The sequence below is a fragment of the Maylandia zebra genome, linkage group LG17 (assembly GCF_041146795.1).
Source record: "Maylandia zebra isolate NMK-2024a linkage group LG17, Mzebra_GT3a, whole genome shotgun sequence".
NCBI lineage: Eukaryota > Metazoa > Chordata > Actinopteri > Cichliformes > Cichlidae > Maylandia > Maylandia zebra.
This window is the reverse complement of record NC_135183.1, coordinates 37,959,754-37,986,392: the sequence shown is the minus strand read 5'-3', so window position 1 is coordinate 37,986,392 and position 26,639 is coordinate 37,959,754. Positions and strand designations below refer to the sequence as shown.

The 26,639-nt window shown below is 42.1% G+C and overlaps 1 protein-coding gene across 6 annotated transcripts in view; it reads left to right on the top strand.

Moving 5' to 3' along the window:
* Positions 1–26,639, top strand: part of sgip1a (SH3GL interacting endocytic adaptor 1a) — an 84,339-nt gene that overhangs the window by 38,098 nt on the left and 19,602 nt on the right. For 3 of the 6 annotated variants that reach the window (XM_076876157.1, XM_076876158.1, XM_076876156.1), the window contains 12 exons: positions 15,312–15,375; positions 16,031–16,052; positions 16,193–16,213; positions 16,671–16,727; positions 17,002–17,065; positions 17,578–17,753; positions 21,470–21,481; positions 22,932–22,954; positions 23,054–23,143; positions 24,052–24,137; positions 25,888–25,968; positions 26,502–26,576. In XM_076876157.1, coding sequence (XP_076732272.1) covers positions 15,312–15,375; positions 16,031–16,052; positions 16,193–16,213; positions 16,671–16,727; positions 17,002–17,065; positions 17,578–17,753; positions 21,470–21,481; positions 22,932–22,954; positions 23,054–23,143; positions 24,052–24,137; positions 25,888–25,968; positions 26,502–26,576 — 771 coding nt within the window. The remainder of the gene's footprint in view (positions 1–15,311; positions 15,376–16,030; positions 16,053–16,192; positions 16,214–16,670; positions 16,728–17,001; positions 17,066–17,577; positions 17,754–21,469; positions 21,482–22,931; positions 22,955–23,053; positions 23,144–24,051; positions 24,138–25,887; positions 25,969–26,501; positions 26,577–26,639) is intronic. The other 3 variants (XM_076876153.1, XM_076876155.1, XM_076876154.1) reach the window with 3 other exon arrangements.

The following is a 26,639-nucleotide window of genomic DNA, read 5'->3' as shown; positions in this document are numbered from 1 at the left end:
TAATCGCCTGAGCCAAGGTGTGAAACTGGGTGTGGGTCAAAGTCAGCCAGGGTTTCGGATGAGCTCGTTGTGAAACCTGGCCCCACCTTATCCTGCGAATTCCTGAGGTCAGATGGCCCAGGATGTGAGTGGGCGTTAAGGCGTCTGGGGAGGGAACTCAAAGTATTCAAGCAACTTAAAGAAGTCCAGACGCTTTTCTTTGCAAGCTCCTTTGACTTCGATGACCTGGATGACTGAGAACCTTCAGACACATTTTATCGAACCTTTTTACATTTGCCGTTTTGAGGGATATACATGTGAAATTTCTGTAACTACAAGTAGGGCTGGGCCATATCATACCGTTCACGTTAATACCGGTGTAATGTCGGGCAACGATAAGAAAATGAAATATCACGATAGAATATGGGTAAAACGCGCATACGCGGTGCCTTTCTTTTCATACGCACATGGCGGGAAAAGCACTGACGAAGAATGAGAAGAGCGAAAACGGATCGTTGAATGAAACAGATGAATCTGAACTGGTTTGTAAAAATGCTGCAGCTTCACTGGTGTGGAACTGGTTTAGCTTTCGTCCGTCAGATACACAACAAAGCACTATTTTTGGTAGCGCATGCTAGCGGGCCGTCGTTATTACCGTGTTTGATTTTAAGTGTGCCGTATTTTCCAATCCTTTGATTTTTCTGAAAATCGACAGAGCCCCTTATAATCCCGTGTGCCTTATGTATGAACTCTGGTTGTGTTTACTGACCTCGAAATGATTTTATGTACACGGCGCTCGAAAATCTGTCAAATGTTTCAGTACGACTTTGCTAAGCTTCGAAGCCGCACCGCTTGATGGATTGTCGGAGCATTACGGCTATCGTAGGCGGAGCCTCGCGGAGTGATACGTACTGTGCTTCAACATAATATTACTGTATTGTGTGTGTATAACCTCTTTAAGTTTTGTGGATATTATACATGGTTATGCTGAGGATATGTCGGCCAGTTTCCACTGGAAATGCCTTTTGGTTAAACTGTCAGCGAGGAATTTGCATTTGCACTGTTAAATTTTTATATTTATTTTAATGCAGATAAAAAAACAGCTGCTTGTTTAAGTGAAAATACATTGATGTGTTTTTTTTTGCACTAATAAAGTTGTGGAGTTGTAAAGTATTTTGTCTAGTGTCAGTTATTTCGTCAGTTATATCGTTATCGCAGATTTTCGTGATAAATATTTTTGATCATATCGCCCTGCTCTAACTACAAATATGTGTGTTTAAAAATATATATATATTTTCAATTTTTCTGTAGTTTATTGCACTTTTTTGCAATTTATCTCGTTACTATGGACCTAATGCATGCATATTATTGAAATTTGGGATATGTCAGTTGTATTGATGCATATTAACTTGAAATGCTACAGCAGGTCAAAATATAAAGACTTGGTTCTGTGGTGGGGTTTAAAGGGTTATTAAAATGAATCACATTTGTTTTGTGTTGATGCTGCTGGGCTGTGTCAGAGAGATTATCCTGACCATCTTACTTATGGGATTGAAAACACTGACCACAAGTCAATAAATACATGTAGAGCAGTGTTCAGGCAGTGCTGCAGGAAATTACTTGTTTTCACTCATATTTATATTTTACTCAATGTTCTTTGATAATGACACAGAGCTTCATGAGCCTCTAAATGTCGCTTGTTAGTGTGTGTGTGTGTGTGTGTGTGTGTGTAAACTGTTAAACTTCAAAATCATCTTCTTTGCTCACACTGTAGCCTATTGTATTTTTATGTAGCAGGCCCTTTCATTTCTGTTAATTAAAAACTACAGTCAATTCAATTCAACTTTATTTATACAGCGCCAAATCACAACAACAGTCACCTCAAGGCGCTTTATATTGTAAGGCAGACCCTACAATAATACATGCAGAGAAAAAGCCCAACAATTAAAACTGTCTTGATCAATACGTCCAGACGCACTGGATGAACTCATCATGTCTTGAAGCCAACATAATAAGGGACTGGCCTTGCTATTTTAATCTCCAATCACAAGTGAGCGTCTGTTGTAGACAACTTATCAGAATACTTTATTGAGCCCTAGGGAAAATTATTTTTTCGTTACAGTGCTCCATTATAAACAAACATTAACAGAGACAGACAATACACTAACTAAGAATAGCACAATATATACAGGAATATATATACATAAAAGTCACTTGTTAATAAATAGCTGAAAAAGGAAGAACATGTGCAAGAAGGGTGTAGCCGTTGCAGTAAACAGCGTGTTAAGTGGATGCGTTGTACAGGGAGCCAGAGGCAGGAATGATTTCCTGTGTCGTTCAGTGGTGCTTTTTGGTGATCTCAGTCTCTCACTGAACGTGCTCCTGTGACTGACCAGTAGGGATGGGTATCGTTTAGGTTTTATCCGATACCAGTACCAAACCGGTACTTTTGAAACGGTGCCGGTGCTTAAAGAATGAAGAACACACACTTTGTCCAAAAACCTCTCATGTTTAGCTGTTTTCCACTTTTTCTTTGGTCATTTTAGCTTTTTTGGCCAGGGTGAAGGGAGTATCTGCCATCAAACAAGAAGACAGCCGCATGTAGCTATGATGATGTTTGCTAGTTCACCTTACATGCATTAATGTAATAACGTGGTTAGCCTACTCAACGTAAATTACACACTAACAACATTAAGCTACTCACGCAGAGAAGAACGGCTGCTGCTGCATCATCATCCTCATCATCATTTCTGCTACACTGGCAGGGCTAGGGGCCAGGACTCTATTCTTCGGGTTTTTGGGGGATGTTGCTAACTCCGGGTCCGATAACTGGCAACCCACCCGCAGTAGATGTGCTCGGTGTGAGGTCTCGCAGCAAGCTATCAAATACGGCGCATTTCTCGGCTTTTAAAAAAAACGCTATGCGTCGCCAGGTGTTTCATCGGATTTGAGGTGTTACCTCCTTTGACAGTATCACAGTATCAGCTTAAAGCACTTGTTGCTGCTGAGTTTGCATATTTTGCTGTGAAGTACAGCCAGACTTCGCCTTGGGCATTTTTAATCTGTAGCTCTGCTCTACAAGAACGTACGTACCTGGCCCCACCTACTACGCTTGCAAAGGTAAAATGATTGGCTAGAATCCAGAGTGTGTGACATCTCAGGGAAATAAAGCACCGAAATGTGCGCTGCTTTTCGGTCTGGTTACTACCGTTTATGTCAGAACCGGTGCCATCATGGCACCAGATACCGGTACCCATCCCTACTGACCAGCATGTCATGGAGTGGGTGGGAGGTGTTATCCAACATTGTCTTTATCTTGGACAACATCCGCCTCTCCGACACCACCTTGAGGGAGTCCAGCTCCATCCCCACAACATTGCTGGCCTTACGAATCAGTTTATCGAGTCTGTTGGCATCTGCGACCCTCAGCCTGCTCCCCCAGCATGCAACAGCATAGAGGATCGCACTGGCCACAACAGACTCATAGAAAATCCTCAGCATTTTCTTGCAGATGCTGAAGGACCTCAGTCGCCTCAAAAAATAGAGACGACTCTGGCCCTTCCTATAAAGTGCTGTGGTGTTTTTAGCCCAGTCCAGTTTATTGTCAATGTGTACTCCAAGGTATTTATAGTCCTCCACAATGTCAACACTGAACCCCTTGATTGAAACAGGGGTCAAGTGTTTCCTGGTCTTCCTGAAGTCCACGATCAGTTCCTTGGTCTTTGCCACGTTGAGCTGCAGATGATTCTGCTCACACCACGTGACAAAGGAGTCGACCACAGCCCGGTACTCTGTCTCATCATCCCTGCTGATGCATCCAACCACCGCAGAGTCATCAGGAAACTTCTGAAGATGGCAGGTCTCTGTGCAGTGGCTGAAGTCTGTGGTGTAGAGACAGTCCCCTATGCTGCTGATTATTATTATTATTATTATTATTATTATAATTCTCATCATCTTGAGCAGAAATGTGGTACCACCTAAACACCTTTAAAGCTATTTATCTGAAAGGAATTTCATAATGCAGAATCTTTTTTTCTTTCATGAAAGCCTGTATGTGATGTGAGTTATTATCAGGAAAAAGACTGAGGGGAGATGGCGTTCTTACAAGTTCTTACAGCTCTGAAATGCCACATGCTTATACAGGGAAGGGAGATATCCTCCTTTGGGTGGAGATTCAACTATGCTGCTATATTTCAGGGCACTGTCAGACTAATGTGGCCAAAAGAAGCTCTACTGTCCCCCCTCCCCTCCCCAGTGGCAGCGGCGCTGATGTGTTTTGATAGGAGGGCATGACTGAAATAGCCACGGACTTGTCTTGAGGGAGAAGTCTGAGGCCTGGCAGTGGTTAGGACAACTGTATGCTGGCATTAGTCATATTTAGGTGTGTGTGTGTGTGTGTGTGTGTGAAAACATTTGAAAAGCTCTTGTAAGAAATCATTGCCTTTTGTCTTATTAAAGTTTCAAATATACATATGTTTATGTACCGAAATCATTACCTAACTTGGGGTTTGCTGATGCTTTAACAATTATGCTTTCAAAAATAAAAACAGCTTTATCTTTGATCATTTTATCAGAAATATACATTTGGTAACTATATGAAGGAGGCCGAAGTCAGAAGGTCACGCTGTGGCACGAGCAGGATCACTTTAAGGGGTGTCCTCGATTCTCATGTCAGCATCTCATATGTGTAAAGATTTTTTGTCAGCAAATTAGACATTTCCCCCCGTGTCCTTACACCAATGATCTATGTTAATAGCTACTTTGTTGGCTCTGCAGCAGGGTCATTTGTAGCGCAGTCCTTGGTGGATGCTATTTGGAGCCTGGGGATGAGAAGCTTGAGTGCAGGCTGTTTATAGTGAAGCAGGGGATGAGCAATAATGGGACGCAGGAAGAGATGGACACAGACAGGTAATAAATAGCAACTCTGGTTCTAGCTAATGTTTCATTTTTTAACATTTAATATGTTGTAAATCTCTGATGTTTAAGGAAACTTGAATAAATAAGGAAGGTTTTAATTAAGGATGAAATGCTGTGATGGCAGCAGTGTGAAAGAAATTTGTCTGTACCTATGACAGCATCATAAACCTAAAAGAATAAATACAACACTAAATATCGAGTAATAAAGAGAGTGCAGACATATAAGGCTGCATCACCACCATCCTCACATTCAGTTTTTGTTCATCTCTGCACCAACCGCTCGCACGCCGCTGTTTGGTTTCTGGCTCTGACCCACTTTATTTAGAGGTGTGTGACGTCACTCAGTGTGTGCGTGCATCAAAACTATCTACTTCCTAATATGCGTACGTGTGGAGTTGTGTGTTCATTGTGGATACATTGTTACTGCGAGCGTTGCACACGATGGCTGACAGCGCAGCCACCTGGCCTGTACAGTCAAGTTCTAATTTTAGCATTCACAAACTGGCACTGTCTCTTTGTCTTTTACACACACACACACACACACACACACACACACACACACACACACACACACACACACACACACACACACACACACACACACACACACACAGAAGAGATTTACTCCTGGAGGTTTTCATAGGCCGTGCCCCCACATGGCAGTTTCCTGTTTGTTCTCCAAGGTAATGAGACTGGGGGGGGGGGGGGGACACTTCCACTGACACGATGTCGTCTCCCCTTCCCCTCTGACTTCTATCTCCATTTCGGAGGTAGTTGAGATGAAGATCAGAGAACTGGCAGATTAAATCCAGAGACTAGCAGAGAAGAAAGTAGGTGGAGAATATAGAATAAATTGCTTCCTTCCTTCCTCTGCAAGCAGAGATAAAATGGTTGTAAACAGGGAAGGCTGAATGATTTGAGAGCTTCCTCGTTTGTGCAAATATTTGTCTTTGGAATGAGCTGACATACTTTGTCATTAAATCCATTTGGCTTCATTTTTGAAGGTTAATTCTTAGTTTGTAACTACTGAATAGGAGCATGTGCTTTTCATTAGCACGTCTTTAGTTAACAGATATCTTTTCAGTCTGCAAGGCTGCAAAAACAGTACTTGAAATAAAATAGAAGCTGCATTCAGCTGCATGTCTGCTTGAGATAATAGAGGTCTTTCTTTTTTTGCCTGGGTATCATTGCTGGTACACTGGGAGGTCAGAGAAGGGTTTCTTTCTCTCACATGTCTTCTCTTCCTTCTCCCTCTCAGAGCCAGTAAGATGAATGAGTCACTCCAACAAAAGAGCCCTTTAAACCGCTTGTTTGCATTGCGCCGGTCGATCTGTTTCTTTACTGTACGTCAGTCTGTCTGCATCCCATCTCCCTGCTCGCTGCTGTTTGTCTGCAGTTGTTTATTTTTCTGTGTGCTCGTTTCTGTGCCTGCCTGCCTTCGTCCTGTATCGCTAATTACTTGCCTGCCTGCCTGTCAGTGGATCCACATGCTTTTCCTCGTGCTTAGTCAACAGCATGACTCAATACCCACTAGGGCTGAACGATTATGGAAAATAATCTAATGGCGATTTTTTGCCCCAATATTGCGATTGCGATGCGATATGCGATTATTTTTTAAGGTCTTTGTCTTCTGTATTATTAAACAAAGACAAGCAATACATCATATAGTATGGCCAATACTATATTACATTAATTTTAAACTGTTCTTTCCTGGAAGACAGACCTCTGTTATGATGACATGAGGTGATGCATGAATTGATGACTGACATTTTTATTTAACTTCTTCAATCACAACAGTATATTTGAACATACACAATAGTTTATTTTTAGCTTACAAACATCTGAGCATAAAGTGCTGACAAGGAACCCTGGTGTAAACATTAAAATGAAAGTCAGTACAATGTGCAGATTGCAGAAATATACATAAACAAAATCAGTGGCTTTACCACACTCAGTTTTTCGACATCTGTGAACTACTAGACAGTCATTCAATTAAAAAATAATATTAAATAAATAAAACTAATAAATAAAAAATACACACATCTTACTGATCTCTGCAGTCAGTAACATTACACATAAAGTGCAAACATAATAGCAATTGTATAAACACACACACAAACACGCCTTTAAAGTTTAAAGGCGTGAAATTGGACGGTCTAGTTCTGATTAGCGTCACCGCTGTCTCGGTGGAGTTTAATAAACTCGGCCGTCTGCTTCTTGCTATCTAAAATATAACCAGACACTGGTGTAAATTCTCGACTGTCTCATACTTCTGTTTAATAAGTTTTCTGTTTGACGTTTAGTCAGCTGTGTGAAAACCAAGGAGGAACCCACCCGGGGGATTAATAAAGTTTTATTTTATCTAATCTAATAACTTTAATCTCAGCCAAACCGATTTACTCACGAACAAACAAAACACTGAAAAAAGCCCAACAATAACATTTTTAGGTTGTCTAAGTGACTTATATATTACGTTTAACCCGAGCAGCGAAACTCCGCGGTGATCTGAAAATGATGTGCCGGGAGTTGTGCCGTTCTCGGCCGCATCAGTAACCCTCGAGCTCCCGGCTAGCTGTCGAGCTGGTGGGTAGCAGACGCCTCTGAAAACGTCGAAGCACTTTTGCAAATATGGGATATCTTGATAAACCGAGCAGATATTTGATGTTTACACAGCTACTTTCTCGCCTGAAAATATGTTAAAAGTTTATTTTGTGACCCAGAAAGATTAGTATGAGTAATTTTAAAACTTAGTAGCGGCCGCCATTGTTGGAAACTGGAGTTTGGCTGGGCCGCGCTATGAATTCTGGGATATGGTAGTAATTTGGACAGCCTTCGGCGCGTCGCTGTGACGTAATCGGTCTACAAATGCGGCCTCAGGAGGATGCAGCCCATGAATTTGGACATGTCCAGAGTATAATCGCAGCCTTTGCGGTTAGAAAATTGCACTTGATCATGTCGCGATATTATCGCAAATGCGATATATCGTTCAGCCCTAATACCCACAACAACTCAACACACCATCTTCCCGTCGCAGTTGTCCCCTGCCACTCTCCCACCTGAGCGCGCTCCGACATGCACGGCACATACCAGCTTATCATTTCCAAACATGTTGTTTTATCCAAGCAAAAGACGTCGAACACGTTTTAAAAATGAGTTTAAGATATTTATTCCATGTCTAAATGAAATGAGCTCCCATTTTTTTCCCTTCTTTTTCATTCAACACCTCTGCTGTTAAATCTCAGTGGTGTATTATCTTCCTTTCTGATTACTATGCACAGCAGCACAGGTCTCGCATTCAGAGTCTGGAGTGGCCTGGCATGGTCTCTACTGCTGTAGCTGGCAGCATTAGCTGTGTATGTGTGTGTGTGTTTTTCTGGTTGGCGAGCAGATTGAGCCTCTTTGTCTCTTCCCCATTTGGAGCAGCTTGTTAACGGCCTCTGAGCTGCTGCTGCAGAAGCAGAGCTGTTCTCCACATGTATGTTGGCCCATGGCTACATGCAGGAGTTTTATTTTTATCCATGTGCGATTTGGAGTTTGTTTCCAGAGCATTGTTTAATGTTTTGGTTCCTTTGTTTCTTATATAGCTAGGGCTAATGCAATAGATCCCAGATGTGTAAGGCGTCAGGAAATAACGCAGTAGGTGCTGTACACGGACTTGGTTTGCTTTAGTTTCCTGCTGACAGTAGTCGATGAAATTGTAGTGAAATAAAAAAGCAGAATAGCACACATTTTTTAAAAACGGGTGGAATATCCACCAAACATGGATCATAAAGATGGATCGGTGCATCTTGCACCCCTCTGCATCTGTTTTTTTTGTATTCTTGAGGCTCCGTAATTGCACAACTGCAGCTGTGCCCCTCATTTCCTAATTTGCCTTTTCTACCTGACAACACATCAGGTATACAAGACGGGTATTTTTCTCAGAGGTGTTTTGGTTTGTGTCTATGTGCTCTGTTTGTCTACCTGCAAAAATTCCACATGAGCACTGAGCAAGTAATATACAATCTTCAGGTTAATCGTCATGGCAACAGCATGTAATGAGCTCTTTTGCACATGTGCTCAGTTTAATAATTGCAGTTGTTCAAGGTGATGGTTTGTTTTTATGGAAGACTGTTAGTGACAAACACTCGATTGAGGCTGCAGGGTAGATCTCACAGAGATGTGATAACACCATCTCTTGTTCAGCTTCCTCCTCCTCCAAGGTTGGCCTGAGCCACACATTTTTAACAAATCAACATTATTTGAATTCCATAGAAATTAGTACAGAGACCCACAGTCTTCTAGGGAAAAAAATGTGGTGTGCTGTTGCTCTTCAAGTGCCTTGTAGTTTTTTAGATTTGGCAGTGTCCTGTCCTGTTTGGCTTCATGTCCTTTGGCTTTTCCTGAAATTGCATTACTGTGTCTTGAGAAGAGACCACTAATTACGTTAGCACATCCTTCTGAACGGAAGCCATCAAGTCATTAAATAGTATGCACCACAAACCCTGTTATTTCCCTCTCTGTTAATGAACTCCTGCCACACACATTCATGCATTCATGTCATGGTGCAGGTCCTGCACTGGTCCTAACAAGGAATAATCATTTATTGGGTTATTTAAAAATACAAACGTTTGGTGGAGTCGTGTGTGAATACAAATATCTGTTCTGATGTATTTTTATGTGTGCGTATTTCAATGCTAAACATTGTAATGACCTCCAATAAAACGACATTTTCCTTGTTCATTATACTGTGTTATTGTCCTTTTCTTGCACTCTTTAATTATTGGGAGTGCTGTTTTATAGTAGATGGACATGAAATAAAAATAAGCTTCATAAAAGCAATAAGAGGTAATTCCCATAAAACAAAATAGTCCTGCAGGGTTGAACTCATTTAAGGTAATGTGCGCTGAAAGAGCCAAACAACACACATACATGTGCATTTTCTTAGTACAGCTGTGAATATGTCAGCTGCTGCTTCAGGGAAGTAGTAGAAACAAACCCCAAAATAGAAGTAAAGGGGTATTTATTTAAGCTGTCAAATCTGAAACAAGTAAGATGTCAAGAAAGAACTGGATTTCTGACATTTTGGTTCACTTTGAAAACCATCACGGCCCAGAATCTTCCTGCTGGCCTTAACTGAGCCTCACGAGAGGAAACATATAAAAGTAAACGACTTTTATGCTTCCAACTGGATTTTTGTATTTTTAGTCAAAGCAACTCTTTAGTAGGGGTGCAACGATACACAAAATTCACGGTTCGGTTCGGTTCGATACTTTGGTGTCACGGTTCGATATTTTTTCGATACAAAAAAAATGTTCATGCATTTTTAATTTGTCATTTATTAAAATTATAAATATATATTTTAACTCAAAAGTACAGTTTTTAAATTTAACCCTAACCCTTGTGCGTGTTTTTTATTTTGACAGCGAATGCGCACCTGTGGACCACTTATGTGCAGCCCTGGTTATTTAGCTCATCATATTGCAGCCACAGAAATTCTTTTGTCCATGAAACCATAAAGCTGCACTTTCTTTTTGCCTTATAGTCTGATTTGTCATAACTTCTCCGTTTTGTGGTGAGCTTTTCTTTGGCTGTCACTTCTTCACCCTGACCTGTCTTATTTGGCTCAGCAGAACTGAAATGCTTTTACACACACACACACTCACATAAGCTCAGCGATTCTCTGCGCGATCAACCTCTCACATGTTTAAGCTGCGGGAGATTTCACTTGTCATGTTTGCATAGTAAGCTAACGATTGATAAGACGATGTCAGAGGAATTGGTGCACAAATTATCATCACTCACAGATCAGTGCTGTCGCTCTCTATACACAGTTCGCACGATTGCAAAGTGAAAGCAAAAAAACAAGCGCAAATTCAAACGCGACTTCAATATGTCACATATTGACAGTGGCTCACCGATGCCAATGACATAATTACCCAGCTACATTTCTGAAAGAATGCAAAAGCATTGACATATATTTTTCCTACAATAGCCCGACGGGCAGGGAAGAGATAGATTTTGGTAGCCCGACTGAAAAAATCGCTAGCTCCGGGACGTCGGGCTAGCGATATTGCGAGCCCTGTATCTGATTGAGGAATCACTCATCTTTGGAAAAGAGAGTTTATTACAGAGAGATGGCTCTTTCCAAAATAAAAGCTATACTATCCGCTTCTTCTGGGCTATATTCTCAGCAGCATAAGGAGAATCATGTGCTAACAGCTGTCTAAATGACTCGGCTAAAGTTAGTAGCATGCTTGTTGTTTTTGTCTTTGCACTAGGATGATGTCTGCGTAAATGTGCAGTCATATTCGTTGTGTTCCCACTAGTGCTTTCAGGTTAATCTCGTTGAAATGACCTTAACGCCACAACACGGCAAATCTCCGTTAACAAGCTACCGCCGATCGCTCCGTGCATGGGGCTAGACGGCCAACACGTTAACGAGCTAACTGTGCTAACACACTAGTTCACACCAATGTAATTGAGCATTGCGTGGCACATTCAACATACTGTTTTACTTTAGTCCATGACTCGCTTACCTTCAGGGTCATACGTCACATGAAAACCAAAATAATTCCAAACGCCAGATCTGAATGAGGTTCAATTTGCTTGTTGCAAGCAGAGCTTAACTTCTGTCTCGCTAGCTTGCCCTGCGCTCTTCCTCCTGACTATGCTGTCTGTGTTGAGCGCTCAGTGGATCTGCGCTCGACAGTGCAGCCTAGGCGGAGTAGTCGAACACAGATTCACTGAGCGCTCAACACAGACAGCATCGTCAGAAGGAAAATTGATCAAATAAATTACAAATGTTGTATTGTTCGATACATATGCGTACCGAACCGAAAGCACTGTATCGAACGGTTCAATATCGATACGAATATCGTTGCACCCCTACTCTTTAGCTAATGCTACAGCGACACTAGGAAAACACCGACCGGAGACTGTGCGATGAACAAAATTGTGACACGAACGATCGTGTTGCCTTTGAAAATGAGATCGGGTTCATCGCTCTTTGAAGCAGCTTTGGTGCATTCAGATTGTGATTTAACCCTTTCATGCATGGATTTTTACAACCTCAATCAGGATTTTTATTCATCTTTAGGCATAAAAAAAGATTTTTGAACTTCATTCTTTTTAAAACATGTACTTTTCAAAGAGTTTTTTTTACATGTCCACTTAGTCAGTCCACTGGCTGACCAGTGGGTGGCAGGTATGGAGTGGTTTGAGCAAGTATACCATCAAGACTGACACAAATAAAAGAAAACAGCCTTTGAATAGCTGTCCACTGTGGTGACCGCTGCGCGTGAAGGGGTTAAACATTTAGTCTGCTGTCGATCTGTTAGTTTGGGATCGAATGGGGTCAAGTTGATAATAATAACATGTGTGATGGGACGGCGATTAACTGGTAAACTGGCAGTCGCAAATTTGTTGCCATCTATGTTCTCAGAAAAATTCACGTTTACCTCAGATTTCAAACAGCAGTTTGTCTATAAAGATTCATGTAGTTGCTGCAGGTTGGTGATTTAACTGAATGATGATAAAGGTGCTCGACAATCTTATTATTATTTTTTTAAAATAGCCACAACACAAACATTTAGCACCCAGCTGTCACGTCCCCCATCAAAAACGCAAAGATGAGTCATGCTCGTTGCTGCAGACTGACTCAGGTTACATGAGTCTGCAGTCATTTGCAAACCGGTCTGTCTGCAAGCGTTTGCAGTCAGTTCACATCAGGCCGTGATCGTTTGGAGACAGGTTGCCTCCCACCTGGTGACCTGTGCAGTTACTGTGGGATCAGGTTGGTTGGTTGTGTTGCATGATCAGTCTGTTGGAGACCAGTTGGTTGTTGCAACTATTTGCAGTACTTTAAGGTTTGGCACCAAAAAAACTTTCTGCGTCAGTGGGTCCACTGATTATTATTTATTTATTCATTTTATTCCCATTTATGTTTGTTTACTTGCTTACTTATTCATTGGTTTCCTAGTTGCAACCTCATTAAAACTAGGAAAACTCCACCCCAGTGTGAGCGAGCCATAAGTCAAACTGTTCAAAGATTAATCGGACAGGACGATATCAGACTAAAATAAATGTCTGTGCCTTGGTAGCCCAGCTGTTGAAGGAACAATTTAAGCTCCTTCCATCCGTTATACTAAAGGCTGAGAGAGAGCACGCTGTGTCCTCATCTGGAAGCCTCCCACAGATGGTTCACTGAGATCAGGAGGGGAAACTGGTCTGGGAAAGCCAGAGATTGAAAGAAGAGATTGCAGTTTGGCATCGCGAAATGAAGTCGTCTGTACTTTGAAAGGGAAAGGGGTAAAGCTCGACATCAGTTGAGGGGAGGAGCTGTCTGTGTATGTGTGCAAACGACACATACGTATGTACTCACAGGGACACACAAACAGCATGATGGCTTCCACAGTCGCCCTGCTGAAGTACATGAAAGTAATAATACTTGTTGTGTTTTGGTACTTTGTCGCTTCGCTGAAGGCCATCGATGGCTGTTTGTTTAAGGTCTGTAACGTGTTAGACGGGTGATGCATTACCATAAGATGAAAGGATAAGAAAGCGTTAAAAGAAAAACGGAAACCTTCCTGCTCTTCATCCACGACCTCAGTGACCTCACTGATTCAAAGCCGATGTTTTCATATGAAAGAGTACTCATCGTGTGCCTCATGTAGCCACGCAAAGTGGAAATAAGATTTCTGACCTTACCTAAACTCTTATTTTTGACCTTGCCTTTATAGAAACGAGCACTTCTTTCCAACACCTGATCTACTCCTGTCCGTCAGAATTCATGACGCTCTTGGCATCATGAATATTCTGCAGTGGTGTGTGTGTGTGTGTGTGTGTGTGTGTGTGTGTGTGTGTGTGTCTACCTTTTCGTATATAAAGACAGATCATGTCCTTACGTGCAACATATGAAACTGCCTTTAGTCTTTCTGTATGTGTGCTGGTGCTGATTATAAGCAGCGGGATATTTATTTGAACCTTGACAGTCACCATTAATAGGATGCAAGGCTGAATATGTTGGCAGAATCAATGGGAGAGTATTTCTGGGCGAGAGCGTCTGTGTCCTGGAGGCCTTCTCGGATTGATTTCTCGTTCTGATGCAAAATTAGTCGAGTGGAGAAATGAAATAAAAACATGGAAAAAATGTAAACAAGCTGCAGGTACTCTCCTTTTTTCCCTGTGGGTCTGCTGTAGTAGTCTGCTGAGCTTCGGTGTGGTTTCCTGTTATCCAGCTTATGACACTTCTTAGGTGAGCAGAGGACTGTAGACGCTCTTAATTTTTAGCAGGAGACTACAATGATGATATTTGTCTTTTATTCATGAGTAGGGTCACTGGTGTTGAATTTGAGTACCAAAACACATCAAGGACGGGAGCATGATACCGTTTTGTGTGTGTGTGAAGTAGCATCAAGTTTCTGGTTGGAGACTTGTGTGTAACTGCATGTGGTATGAGGAGAAAAAATAGGTTGGTCCTTAGATTATGTGATGAGATCGCAACCACACAAAGAGGAGGAAGTATGAGAGTAAGGGAAACATTGGAGAAGAAATGGAGGACAACTGGGCCTTCATTTGGGGTAAGAAAGAGGTGCGAGCATTTGAGTTTGTTTAGCCTAATGTAACTAAACATGACTCATTTCATAGACAGGAGGACTAAGCTGGGACTAGGAGAAGATTACATATTTAATTTTTAGAACTTGAAGCTGGACTAATGTGCTGGTCAACTGGCAGAGTCGTTTTTGTAGAGTAATTCCTGAACAAACAGGATACTTTGTGCTTAAATTGGTAAAACAGGAGAAAGTCCAGAAGTTTCATGTGAACAATGTCTGCATTTCTTGTTTTTCACCTTTTGTCCCGCAGCTGTACCAAGTCCACGGAGTAAATGCGTTTTGTTTTAAGGCATGAACTCGCCCGAGCTTCCTCGAGGCCTAAACACACCAGCGCTGTAATCATTTGTGTTGTGTTTCAATGAGCGGCTCCAGTAGAGCTTCAGGAGATGTGAGGTGATGTGTAGGTGAGATTATGACTGTAGAAGGCTGGTTTGGTATGACCCCTGAATTACTGAGTAATTACCAACTCCAGTAACTTTATGGCTGATTTTGTTCTCACCTTGTGAGTTTGTCTGCTTGATTTGATGTTTATTTGTCTGCGAGCATTTTGAGCTAGTAATCACATTCCTGTTCGGTGCATTAAAAGTCAGCAGTTTCTCAGCGGCTGCTTTCTTGATGTTCGCTGTGCTCAGAAAACTTTGTTTTCATCCTTTTTTTTGACCTCGCATTGATGCAACTAGTCACTAAATAACACATAAAACATTTTCTTTAATTTCCTGGGTGATGGATGAGTCGTTCACTGAGCCTTTAACCCACGAAACCATCAACTTCTAGTCACGTCTTTGTGTCTGCATAGAATAATTCACCTTTTTCTCTTTTCAGGATTGAAAAAACGTACCAGGAAGGCCTTTGGGATACGGAAGAAAGAGAAGGACAATGATTCCGCGTAAGTCCTCTGTTGTGTTGTTTGATCCACGCACAGAGCTTATTAGTGCTTCACTATGATGCTGTGAAGTGGAGCTACAGGCTGACTGAACACTCGGGGGGGGGGGGGGGATGATATGTGACAGTAGGTTATGCATATTTATGGCAGAAGAATGAAGGGATTGTGGTCAGGAAGAACAATTACAGGATTAATATTAAGTGTGGTTCATGTCAAATACATGAAATGCTAGACAGCAGCTTCCTGTAATCATCTACGGCTCAAGGGTCTTCCAGCCAATTACGAGTCACTGCTGAATACTGTATAGACTTTATAGACCACTTTATTGTATGTCATGTGTTATTTAGGATCTCTAAAATAATACACCAGCTTACAATACTTGTTGCTTGTTTTTTGTGTAAGATAAAGGGAAGAAATGTTCTGCATTTATGTAACTACGACAGTCATAATACAGGAAACTGCTGCCTTTGGCGTTTGTTTAGTCAATCTTTGAATTTTTGTAGCCATGTTCTAATCCTACACAAAACAGTTGAAGTGTTATGAACCTGCGTGTCTGTGGAAGTGTGATCATGTGAAAACTGGATTAATCAGAAAAAGACTCACTTAAATGAAGAAGTTGTGTCTTAAGTAACATTTTCCTTTCTTTTGGTTTGCACAGGGGGTCTCCAGACAGAGATGGCGTAAGTAACAGAAACGATCTAGTACATAAACAGTTTTATGTATTTATTAATTGGGGTTTATGTAAGCCTGTGTCATCAGAGAAATTTGTGAGGCACATTGTTTTTGTGTTTTTTCTTTTTCTGTTCTTTTCACCTGACAGGAACCTCGAGAGGTTGAATCGGTACTGAGCTCAGCTTTTTAGACTAGACCACACTCTAGAGAAGTGTAGTGTGTAGAGCTTAGACTGGTCATAGACGTCGCAGTATGTTCTTTAACTCATCAGCCTGATGCAAGTGCAGCTGTTTCAGCTATCTGTTCTTTAGCGCACTCTCTGAGGAAGCTTTGTGGGGGTGTGGGGGGGCGTTAGGGGAACAACACCAAGTCATGTTCAGCTCCATCAACTAACATAAAAAAACCCCCAAAAAACAGCCAATTTGATGACTTGAAGAGCCGCTAACGTAACAGAGTAGCCTCAGAGTAAAAGCTTTGTGACTTAAATCTGGAGGTTCAAGGTGTTTGGGGGAGATTAGCTGAGACGTAGTTCCTCTGTGTAGGTGTGTAATGCAGTTGCAGGTATGTTGTATCGTGTTTTGTTAGGTGAGATTTTAGTCAAACTGTTTCTGTCTTCTCGCTCTCAGAAGAAGACGAACGGGGCCCCGAATGGCTTCTATGGAGATATCGACTGGGACAGATACGTAAGTAAAAACGCTGCTTTGTAGGTCCAAGCTGACTTTCAAGACTGTTTGTTGGTTTCACTTTCATGTCGTGACTCTTCTGTGTTGATCTGTGGTTTTATAAAACAGATCAACAGCTTCACAGATATGTTAATTGTTTGTAGATGGTCCCGTCAGGTCAGCGGGTTTACGTGTGTAGCTTACACGGTGGGTGTGGGTTGCATGTGTGGAGTTTTTTACTTTGCAGGAACAGCTGCTGTTTGTCACTATCATTCAGACTCATTGTGTCTTTCAGAACTCTCCTGAGGTGGATGATGAAGGCTACAGTATCAGACCTGAAGATGAATTAGAAGAGGAAGATATCCTCAGCACAGTTTTTAATACGTGGCAGTTTCTGTCAAGTTACTTGGCAAGAACTGGATTGCTTCATTGTTTGTGTCGCATTTGCTGCACACTGTTGGGTCAGTTTTTGTCGTGCATGTGATGGAAGACAAACGTGACGTGGCTCACAGAACAGATCAATATGATTAGTGTTTTACTGAGAAATGGCATACAGATAATAAAATGGCTCAAGTTCTTTAAAAAGGTGTTTAGGCCCCAGATTTAAGATACAGAAAAGTCTTCATTTTTATTATGTGGCTAATAAAAAAGTAATTAAAAACAAATTTATAAAGTGGGTCAGAAAAGAACATTTCTAAGTGTCTGTGAATGTGTCTTAAACAGGACGATGTCACAGAAAACAGACTTTTGTAAAGAAGAAACGATTTAAGTACCGACACACAAAGTTTCACTGAGGAATGTGGTTCCCGGGTTTCTCATCAACCTTAAGATGAAATGTAAACGTTTGTTTTCCTTGACATTTTTCCTTCACTTGCCCCCAAAAAGTCTCACTTCTTCTCCTCCGACGAGTCCGAGGAAGAAGAGGACCACAGGAAAAAATTCAAGATCAAGATCAAGCCTCTGCCGCCTGATCGTGTTGTGGAAGCACCCTCAGTCGATGAGCTCAAAGCCTCCATAGGCAACATAGCTCTGTCCCCATCTCCCATGGTGAGTAGATCTGGTTTCCCTGGTCCGTCTCTGCTAGCTTTAAGTTAGCCGTGCATGCATGCATCATTTCTGTTGCTCTTCTTTTTTGTGGTTTTAACTGTGCATAAATGTAGCCGTTGCTCACGTATCGTCTTTTCTACTGTGTGTGGTACTATATGTTGAGCTGCTACGGTTTCTCTACAATATAAAGCTGCTTTAACCAGTATTGCTCAAAAGGGACATAAGGACACCACGAGGAGGACTGAAATCACAATTCATTCCTCTGTTATGATTGATAAAAGACCTCTAATTTCATATAATTGATTTCAAGTGTTGGCGATATAGTCTTGGTCAGACTTGGTCATAGTCGCTGACTTCAGTGTTTGAGTAACTCGAGGCAGATGTCCTACCGCAACAGAAACCATCTAAGCACCGCTGCAAAATAGCAGGGTGTGAAGCTCTTATTTGAAGCGATGCAGCTCAGTTGACGAGTCCAAATTCTAACCAGCGTCCTCTTCAGACAGCCCATAATTAGCGACATCCCTGCCTCTCTAGCTGGGACCCATAACTTGAGTGTTTTCCAGTGAGGAGAGCTGGCTTAAGTATCTATCTTGAATTATTCAGGTAGGAAAGTGGGCACCTGTGTGTCAGTCTGCTGTGGTCATTTGAGCCTCTGGGCCTTAATAATTGAGTCCAACTTCAGTGTGCTCACCCACTGACTGTTAACCTGATCACGTGTGAATGATTTTTCACGCTGGTCACGTCTGTGTGAACGTGTATGAAGAGCTAATGCATGAGGAGGCCTGTGTTTTTGGAAGGTTGCACACCTACATTTCTTACCCTTTCTCAGTTTTTGATCATTTTCAAAGGACTATTATTTCAGTGTGACAAGCTCGATTTATAAGGCTTTGAACACTAATACTTGACATCTTATTGTGTGTTGTTTATCTTCTACTCCTAAATAAGATAAATGTTAAGTGTAGGACTGCCACAAACGATTATTTTGATAGTCGACTAGTCACCGATTATTTTTGCGATTAGTCGACTAATCAGATCATCATCCATTAGACGTAAAAACTACAGCTTATTGCACCAGCAGCATCTGCTCTTATATAACTATCATTAGCTTACAGCTTTAAGTGTTTAAGGTATGTGCTAACTAAAAATAAAGACAAGATGATAGTTTATTAAATTTTAATGAAATTTGCAGATTGTTTCGGTGAAGTTTAATAAACTCCTTGCTATCTAAACTATAACAGGACACCGGAGTAAATTCTCCAGCATCTCACACTTCTGATAATCAGCTGTCTGCTTGATGTTTATTCAGCTGTGTAAAAACTATAACTTTAATCTCAGCCAAACCGATTTACTCAGGAACAAATAAAATACTGAAAAAAGCCAAACAATAACATTTTTAAGTTATCTAAGTGACTCATATATCATGTTTAACCTGAGAAGCGAAAGACGGCGGTGGGTTTGAAAACATTTGCCGGGAGTCCGGTGTTCTCACGGCTCTAGTGAGCCTAGCCCCCGGCTAACTATCGAGCTAGTGGGTAACAGACGTCTCCGAAAACGTCGGAGCGCTTTTGAAAACATGTGGTGTCCTGATAAACTGAGCAGATATTTGAGGTTTACACAGCTACATTCTCGCCTGAAAATATGTTAAATGTTTATTTTGTGACCCAGAAAGAATAATAAGAGTAATATTAAAACTAACTAGCTGCCTCCATTGTTATAAACTGAGCTGGGCCGCGCTATGAATTCTGGGACAGAGCTTCTTCTTCTTCGGGGTTTAACGGCAGCTGGCATCCTTGTACATGCAGTGCTGCCATCTTCTGTTTCAGTCCGTTATTACACTCTTAAATCCTGCTACTGATTCCTGCGTCTTTTGTGATCTTACAAAGCTTCAAACGACGCGTCGACTATTAAATCAGTCGTCGACGATTTTGATAGTCGACGTAATCGTGGCAGCCCTAGTTAAGTGCGGCCCTAACTGTATGACATATTTGAGAGTGTTGGATGTTGAGGTGTTGCTCTTCATTTTGGTTCAAATCTGCATGACGTTTAACTGCCCAGCGCTTTTTCTTCATACATGCACACAGTTATTTTATGGCTATGGGTAAAATAATTTTTTTAAAAAGGAATATAGGCCACATGTTAACTGAAAGACTAAACCCTGACTGTTGCATGTATGTGTTTGTTGTTTCTGTAACCTCATTTGGTTGATGTATAAATGGGACTGAATCCAGGGAAAACCGCTAACACCATCCCGGCTGCATGTGCCCGTGTCTGTGGGTTTAGATGACTGCCTGCGTTGTAAAAGAGACTCTGCTATGCCAGTGTTGATGTACCATTCCTCCTTTTTAATTTTTCTAATTCTCTCCCTGTGCTGTCTTGATTTTGCTTTCTCTCTCATCTCATTGTTCTTTGCTGCCTCAAATGATGCTAAACTCTGTAGAAGAGTCCGGTAAGCCTTTGCTTTGTACCCCTCCACCCCCTTAACCTTTTCATCTGTCTTGGCATTTACTACCTGCTGAAAATAGGCTAGCTACATTTAAAGCGAAATATTTATAGGGCCGGTGGCTGTTTTGTGATTTCTCTGTGGCTGTAGCCACTCGTCATCGCGGTGCCAGGTTATTCTCAGCGTTTTCACGCCTCATGCACAATGATGTGGCTGCCAAAGTATTTGGACTATGTGAGCCCTCGTCTTTCAGGGTGTTTCTGCTGGCTAAGATTTCTTAAATCTGGTTTTAATGAGTTTTTGAGTGTTAAGCGCCCTCAGTCCAAACAACTAGGTTGAAAACAGTAGAGGCCAGCAAAAGGTCAAGGATGGAGTGAAAATGTTTGAGCTTAAATAAGAGATCTCACATGACATTTGATATCTTTGACATCTTACTTTTTAATATTTTGGGCAGAAACAAAGAATGTGTCCTACTCGAGCACCAAAAGCAAAGAAGCAATGTTTTCTTTTTGATTCTTTTCGTATTTCAAATAGAAAACGACATCGTATCTTTAAAGGCTAAAAGGTCATAACGTGAGAGTCGAAGAGCTTCCTGCTGTGCTTCCTGTTTACATACAGCAAAGCAGCAGTGATTGGTTATGACAAGCAATACAGAGCTTTGTCCTTCACCGGTGTATCCAATCAGAGGTCTCCTTTCTAGGAGCATTTCCCACCCACTGTTGCATCACTTTAATCACTCACGGCTCACTGCACAACTGGATCAGGCACAAGAGTGAGCGATGGAGGGAGAGATGGCTGATGCGAGGTGGACATGACACAGACAGATGGAGAGATTTCAGTTCAAATTAAAGATGCCAAGGGGGCAGATGGAGTCTACAAGGGAGAATAAAAGGAAACTCTAAAGGATTAGTTGGCAAAAGGGTGGTGTTTGCAGAAAGTGATTAGAATAAAGATGGATGAAAAGTGAGCCCATTTGAGATTCTAGAGCGACTACATTTTGTTCTTGAACACTAACCTAGAGTTGGGGGAAAAAAGTGAGAATGACTTATTTAAACTCTTATCTGTTTGACATCACACACACAGCTGTTCGAGCTTATTTAAAATAAAAATCTGAGACAGATGAGCTCGTTTTTTTATGACTGGGTAACAACCACATCCTCAAATTCAGCCAACCAGGCCAAAAATACTTCTCATCCTGATGTATATGATGTCTCCTTTACTGATTTGTCACTCTCTGATCAGGTATCTCTTCTCTCTTCCTTTTTGCTGGTCACAGAGACGTAGCCCGGTAAGTGGCTTCTTCTTCCTTTTCCCTGGGGTTAGACTAAATGTACCATAGCATGTGCCACATGTCCACTTATTCCTTTTCTCCTTGTCCTTGGGGTCAGTTGAATAAGGGAAAATATGTAAGGGTCAGCAGTTAAAACAGTCAATCAATATGTTTAAAAATTTCATTAACATTAAAAATATTTTTAGCTTTTTAAGGTCAGCGATATACTTGTGTACTTCTTTTGGGTATTTCTTTGCCTTGAATGGCTTCATGCTTGGTCTCTACTGGGGACACAATTTACACTTTGGACAGCTTGGACCCTTTGATGTCTTACTTCAGTCACTCCCCATCGTGTCTTCTCATCTGCTCTCCTCCCTGCCTTCTTCTCTCTCCTTATCTGCCTTTTGTTGGCCTCTCACATCCTGCTTGTGGTGAATTCATACACATGCTCTCTTAGACTTTGGTGTTTGGGATCACAGCCGAGAAGGCAGTAATGTTTGTGCTGTTGCCTCCCCATCATCAACACTGGTCTCTTTTTTTTGTACGCCTATCGCATTTTATCACGTGGCTTCTTACAGCTTCAAAGGACGTTTGGAAAACCTTTAAAGACGCCATAAACCACTGCAAGCAGATTTAGATTACCAGTATCCCACTTTCAGACAGATTTGATGTTCACAGCATGATTGTTGTAGCAGCTTTGCATCCCTTCATTTTTTCTGTCTCGCTTAAGGCAGTTTTCTCTACCTATTACCGTTGGGCGATTGGACGAATTTATCGACCACAGCGATAGGCTGAGCGTTTTACAAGAGCGATTTATTTATGTATTTGCCCATGAGTAAGTTAGTTTCAACCAACAAAGTCATGTTTGAGTCTTTGCTGGCGCAGTACGTCTGCACGAGCGGCACACCTCTTTGGTTATATCCTCAGGTTTACCTCTTTCACTCGGTTTAAAGCCAAAGAAATCCCAAATTGGTGACTTTGTATTTTACTTTTTGGCAACTAGTTCCTCCATGTTTGGACTTACTGTGTTCTAAGCACGCAAATCAGTCCGTGCATGATTACATTGCTCCGCCCATCAAAAAGTCACCTGCCCGAATATATCGGCCATCGTCATTTATTGGACTGATGAATGTCTGTTAGAAAAATGTGACAAATCGCCCAAAGTGGGGAATGCGTGCAAGTCATGCCCGCAAGTCATGCCCGCTCATGTGAAGTGTAACTGAGTGCAGTCTGATCAGATTTAGTCGCAGTTCAGCCTCCGACCTTCAACAGCCGTTGTCTTTGCTCTGTCCAAACACACTGGGAAGTTTCAGAAAGAAAAGAATAAAAGAGCTAAGATCATCTTTTTTGGTTTTATTAGAAATCCTCACACATGGATGGAAGAATGTTGGATCCAAATATGAGAACAATTTGAGGTTTCCTGTCTTTGACTTTTTACATTTCCATGTTGTTTCTTTCCACGTTACAGGGTTTGAAAAGGAACACGTCCAGTAAGTATCAGCTTCATCACCTCAGGCCAAGCTCGCTTTTTACAAGTGACAAATTAGGAGGATGTGATGTAAGATTAACGTAAATACATTTCATTTTGGGCGCAGGTGAAGAGATTGCCAGACCGAGACGCGTCGTCCCTCCTGCACCCGCCGTGGCCCCCACACCAGCTCCAGCACCACAGCCCCCCAGGTGTGTATCTCGGTGTCGCTGCTCGTCCTTTCTCCTGCCTTTGGATCACACTTCAGTCCCGAAAAGTTTTGTGCAGTTGGTCTCTATTTTAGCTTTTTGCTCGTTCCACGACACTGACGCGTTCATTTTAATTATACTTTTCTTGATGTTTTAGTCAGCGGTGTCAGTAACAAGAGGCACAATCGCTGTATCATCATGCATAAAATGTCGACATTTGGAAACTGCACCATACGTTGGCGAGGTTTTTGTTATCTTCAATATTTTCTTTGCTTATTAACTGCAGGCTTAAACTGTGGCATGCCACATGAAAAATAGTGTAGTAAGAGGAAATGTCTTTGGGTTGCTTTTGATCTTTTTGCCATCTCGTTAAATAATTCCAGACAAAAACTGTCCTCTAAAGCCAGACAGTCCTTTGCAGACCTGCCACTGTATCTACACAAAAACTCCACGCTGTGCAAACCTGGTTTTCATATCTATTGCGCTGAAGACGAGGTCTTTTTATGTTTAAGTGTGCGTTTGTTGGTTGTTGTTTGGCTGCGGTGTTTGGTGTGTTGGTTGCAGCCTCGGTACAGTGAATATGAGGTATTTGTATTTTCTGCAGATGCGATTGAGCCACAGTCACTTTCTCTTTCTGTAATGCCAAAAGACAAATGTTAAAAGTCAGTTGTTTTTATTCTGCCCCCAAAACCATCCCATTAGCTTTTCTCGTCATTCTTCCTGTCGTTGTTTATGCTCCTGCCACACTTTGAAAATGACACATTTGTAATATTGTTGGGAAGATTTGAGCGGAAAGGGGAGCTGCAGCCTGATCAGACGACATGCAACGAGACGCTGCACTCTGACTGTTGTAGCTGTAACTGTTTGCTGCTAACAGTTTCTTCTGTATTGTCCTGTTTTTTCTGTCGCAGCAATCAGCAAACACCAGTCTCTGAAGACACCACAGGCTTATTTGGGCCTCCTTTAGAAACAGCCTTTGGAGAACAGAAAACTGAAGGTAACCCTCTGTGTCTTTGTCTGTATCGGCTCTTTGAATATGTTTCTGTTGATGCTTTGCTGTCAAAGTATGTTAGCAGTATGATGAAAAACACACAAACACACACTTGTTGTCTGTGTAAGGCTTCCAGCTAGTTTTGGATGTCTTTGTTGAGGGTGTGGTTGACGGCAGTCCTCCGAGGTCGTGCTCTTTTGCACAGTGAAACTCGTTCATATGCAGATTCTGCCGTCACCTGCTCACATCCAGCCCTGCAGGATTTTATGATGCAGACTGTGGATGAGCTCTTAGCTCTTACGCAACTGCCGTGTCAGGCGTAAGTAACATCAGCTTGACACAAATTCCCTTCGCATTAATTCAGACAAGTAGAAAAGCTCTGCCTCTGGCACTTTGAACTGGTAATGTTTCACTTTTTTTCCAGTAAATACTAGTTTCATTAAGATCCTCTTAAGGTCAGTTAGAGATTCTCTGTGTAATTTGACGCAATTCAGTAGCGTCAGATGTGCCGTTAAGTTGAATCGTTGTCTTTGTGAAGCTGCTGGAGTGTAGACGGGATGTGTTGCAGGTTTGTTGCATCACACTGCATTCATCCTTTTTTAGCTTATTAGCTGGTGTATTTTTTTCAGATGTCTTTTTTTTATATGCAATTATAAAAGCGAATATTATATAGTAGCACTAAATCGAGTGCGTGTTCTTGTGTTGACACATTGTGATTGCAGTTTTTACTGACGTTCTCATCTATAGCCGTGTCCCAAAACGTCGGCTGCATCCTCCGGAGGCCGCATTTGAAGGCCGATTACGTCACAGCCAGGCGACGAAGGCTGTCCCAATTCGTCGACTCCTTCAAACGCGGCCGACAAATGCGTCCTTCATTTCCCCAAATTTGAAGGATGGGTCGGGTGTGTCCTTCGTGGCCCACCATATCCCAGAAATCATAGCGCGGCCCAGCCAAATTTCAGCTGCCAACAATGGCGGCTGCTACTAAGTTTTAAAATTACTCTTATTAATCTTTCTGGGCCACAAAATAAACTTTTAACATATTTTCAGGCGAGAAAGTAGCTGCGTAAATTACAAATATCTGCTCGGTTTATCAAGACATCGCATATTTGCAAAAGTCTGTCACCCACCAGCTCGATAGCTAGCCGGGGGGTTCAATGGTCACTCCAGCCGGCGAGAGCAGCGGACTCCCGGCGTCATCGTTTTCAGACCCCCGCTCTTTCGCTACTCAGGTTAAACCTCATATATAAGTCACTCGGATAACTTAAAAATGTAATTGTTTGCCTTTTTTTCGGTGTTTTATTTGTTCCGGAGTAAACCGGTTTGGCTGAGATCAAAGTTATTAGATTAAATAAAACTTTATTAATCCATCGGGAGGGTTCCTCCGGGATTTTCACACAGCTGAATAAACATCAAACTGATTAAACAGAAGTGTGAGACGGTCGAGAATTTACACCAGTGTCTTGTTATACTTTAGATAGCAAGGAGCAGGCGGCCGAGTTTATTAAACTCCACCGAGACAGCGGTGACGCAAATCTGAAGGCTAGACCGTCCCATTTCACAGCCTCGCACTTCCGGCCTTCTCGGTCTTTGAAGGACCCGGTCCACGTAGACCGCGAAGGCCGGGTCCTCCGAAGGATGCAGCCGACGTTTTGGGACACAGCTTCACGCAAACATCCCCAAAGGATCACGAGCCCGAAGTGTTTCGCTGCTAACGCCCTTCACGATGGCCTTTTCTGTCCCCTCCTGAACTTAGCGGTTCTATCTGAGTGTGACGTGTGGGGGACTCCTCTATCAGAGCCTGAATCCTCTTTGACAAGATCCTTTCCCACAGGAAGTAAGTTGCGCCATTCCCTCCACATTACGCCGCACTTCCCCGTCCCTGTGAAATTAACACACAGATGGATCAGCTCAGCTCATCATCCTGAGAAATCTGCAAACTGACCTGATCAAACAGCTGTGTGCCAATAATGCTCCCTTCCCCGTTCTAAACAGCCATCGTTTCATTTCATCAGTCATTTCACGAGCACGTGATTCAGCGTCGGTTGTAACACCAGAGACGTTCAATAAGTTTCCGTCATTGGGCACCAACCCTTGCCTGCATGCATTTGGGCTGATGGGGGCTGAATGTTCTGTGTTGCATGGTGGGTAATTTGGGACGATCCCCCCTCGTGTTGTATCTGGAATACAATGGTGCCTGTCGTTGATAGATCCAAACGTTCATCTTGTGTTGGCTTATTTTCTTCATTCATTTTTTTCCTTTGTTGTCGTTTGCGCCTTGAGTCAGACTGTATGCAGCCCATCACCAGGTGCAGTGATGTGAAACAGGTAATTATTGCATTCATTGTTAAACTTGTGATATACTTGCAGCTCCACCTCCACTTCCACCCAAGAATGTCCCAGCTTCTCCACCAAATACTAGCCCTCCGCCTGCAGATGATGCTGGTAAGAATCTGCTCATCTGTTTCTGCCTCCCGTTAAATCGCCTCAAACTGAAACAAGCTTTTA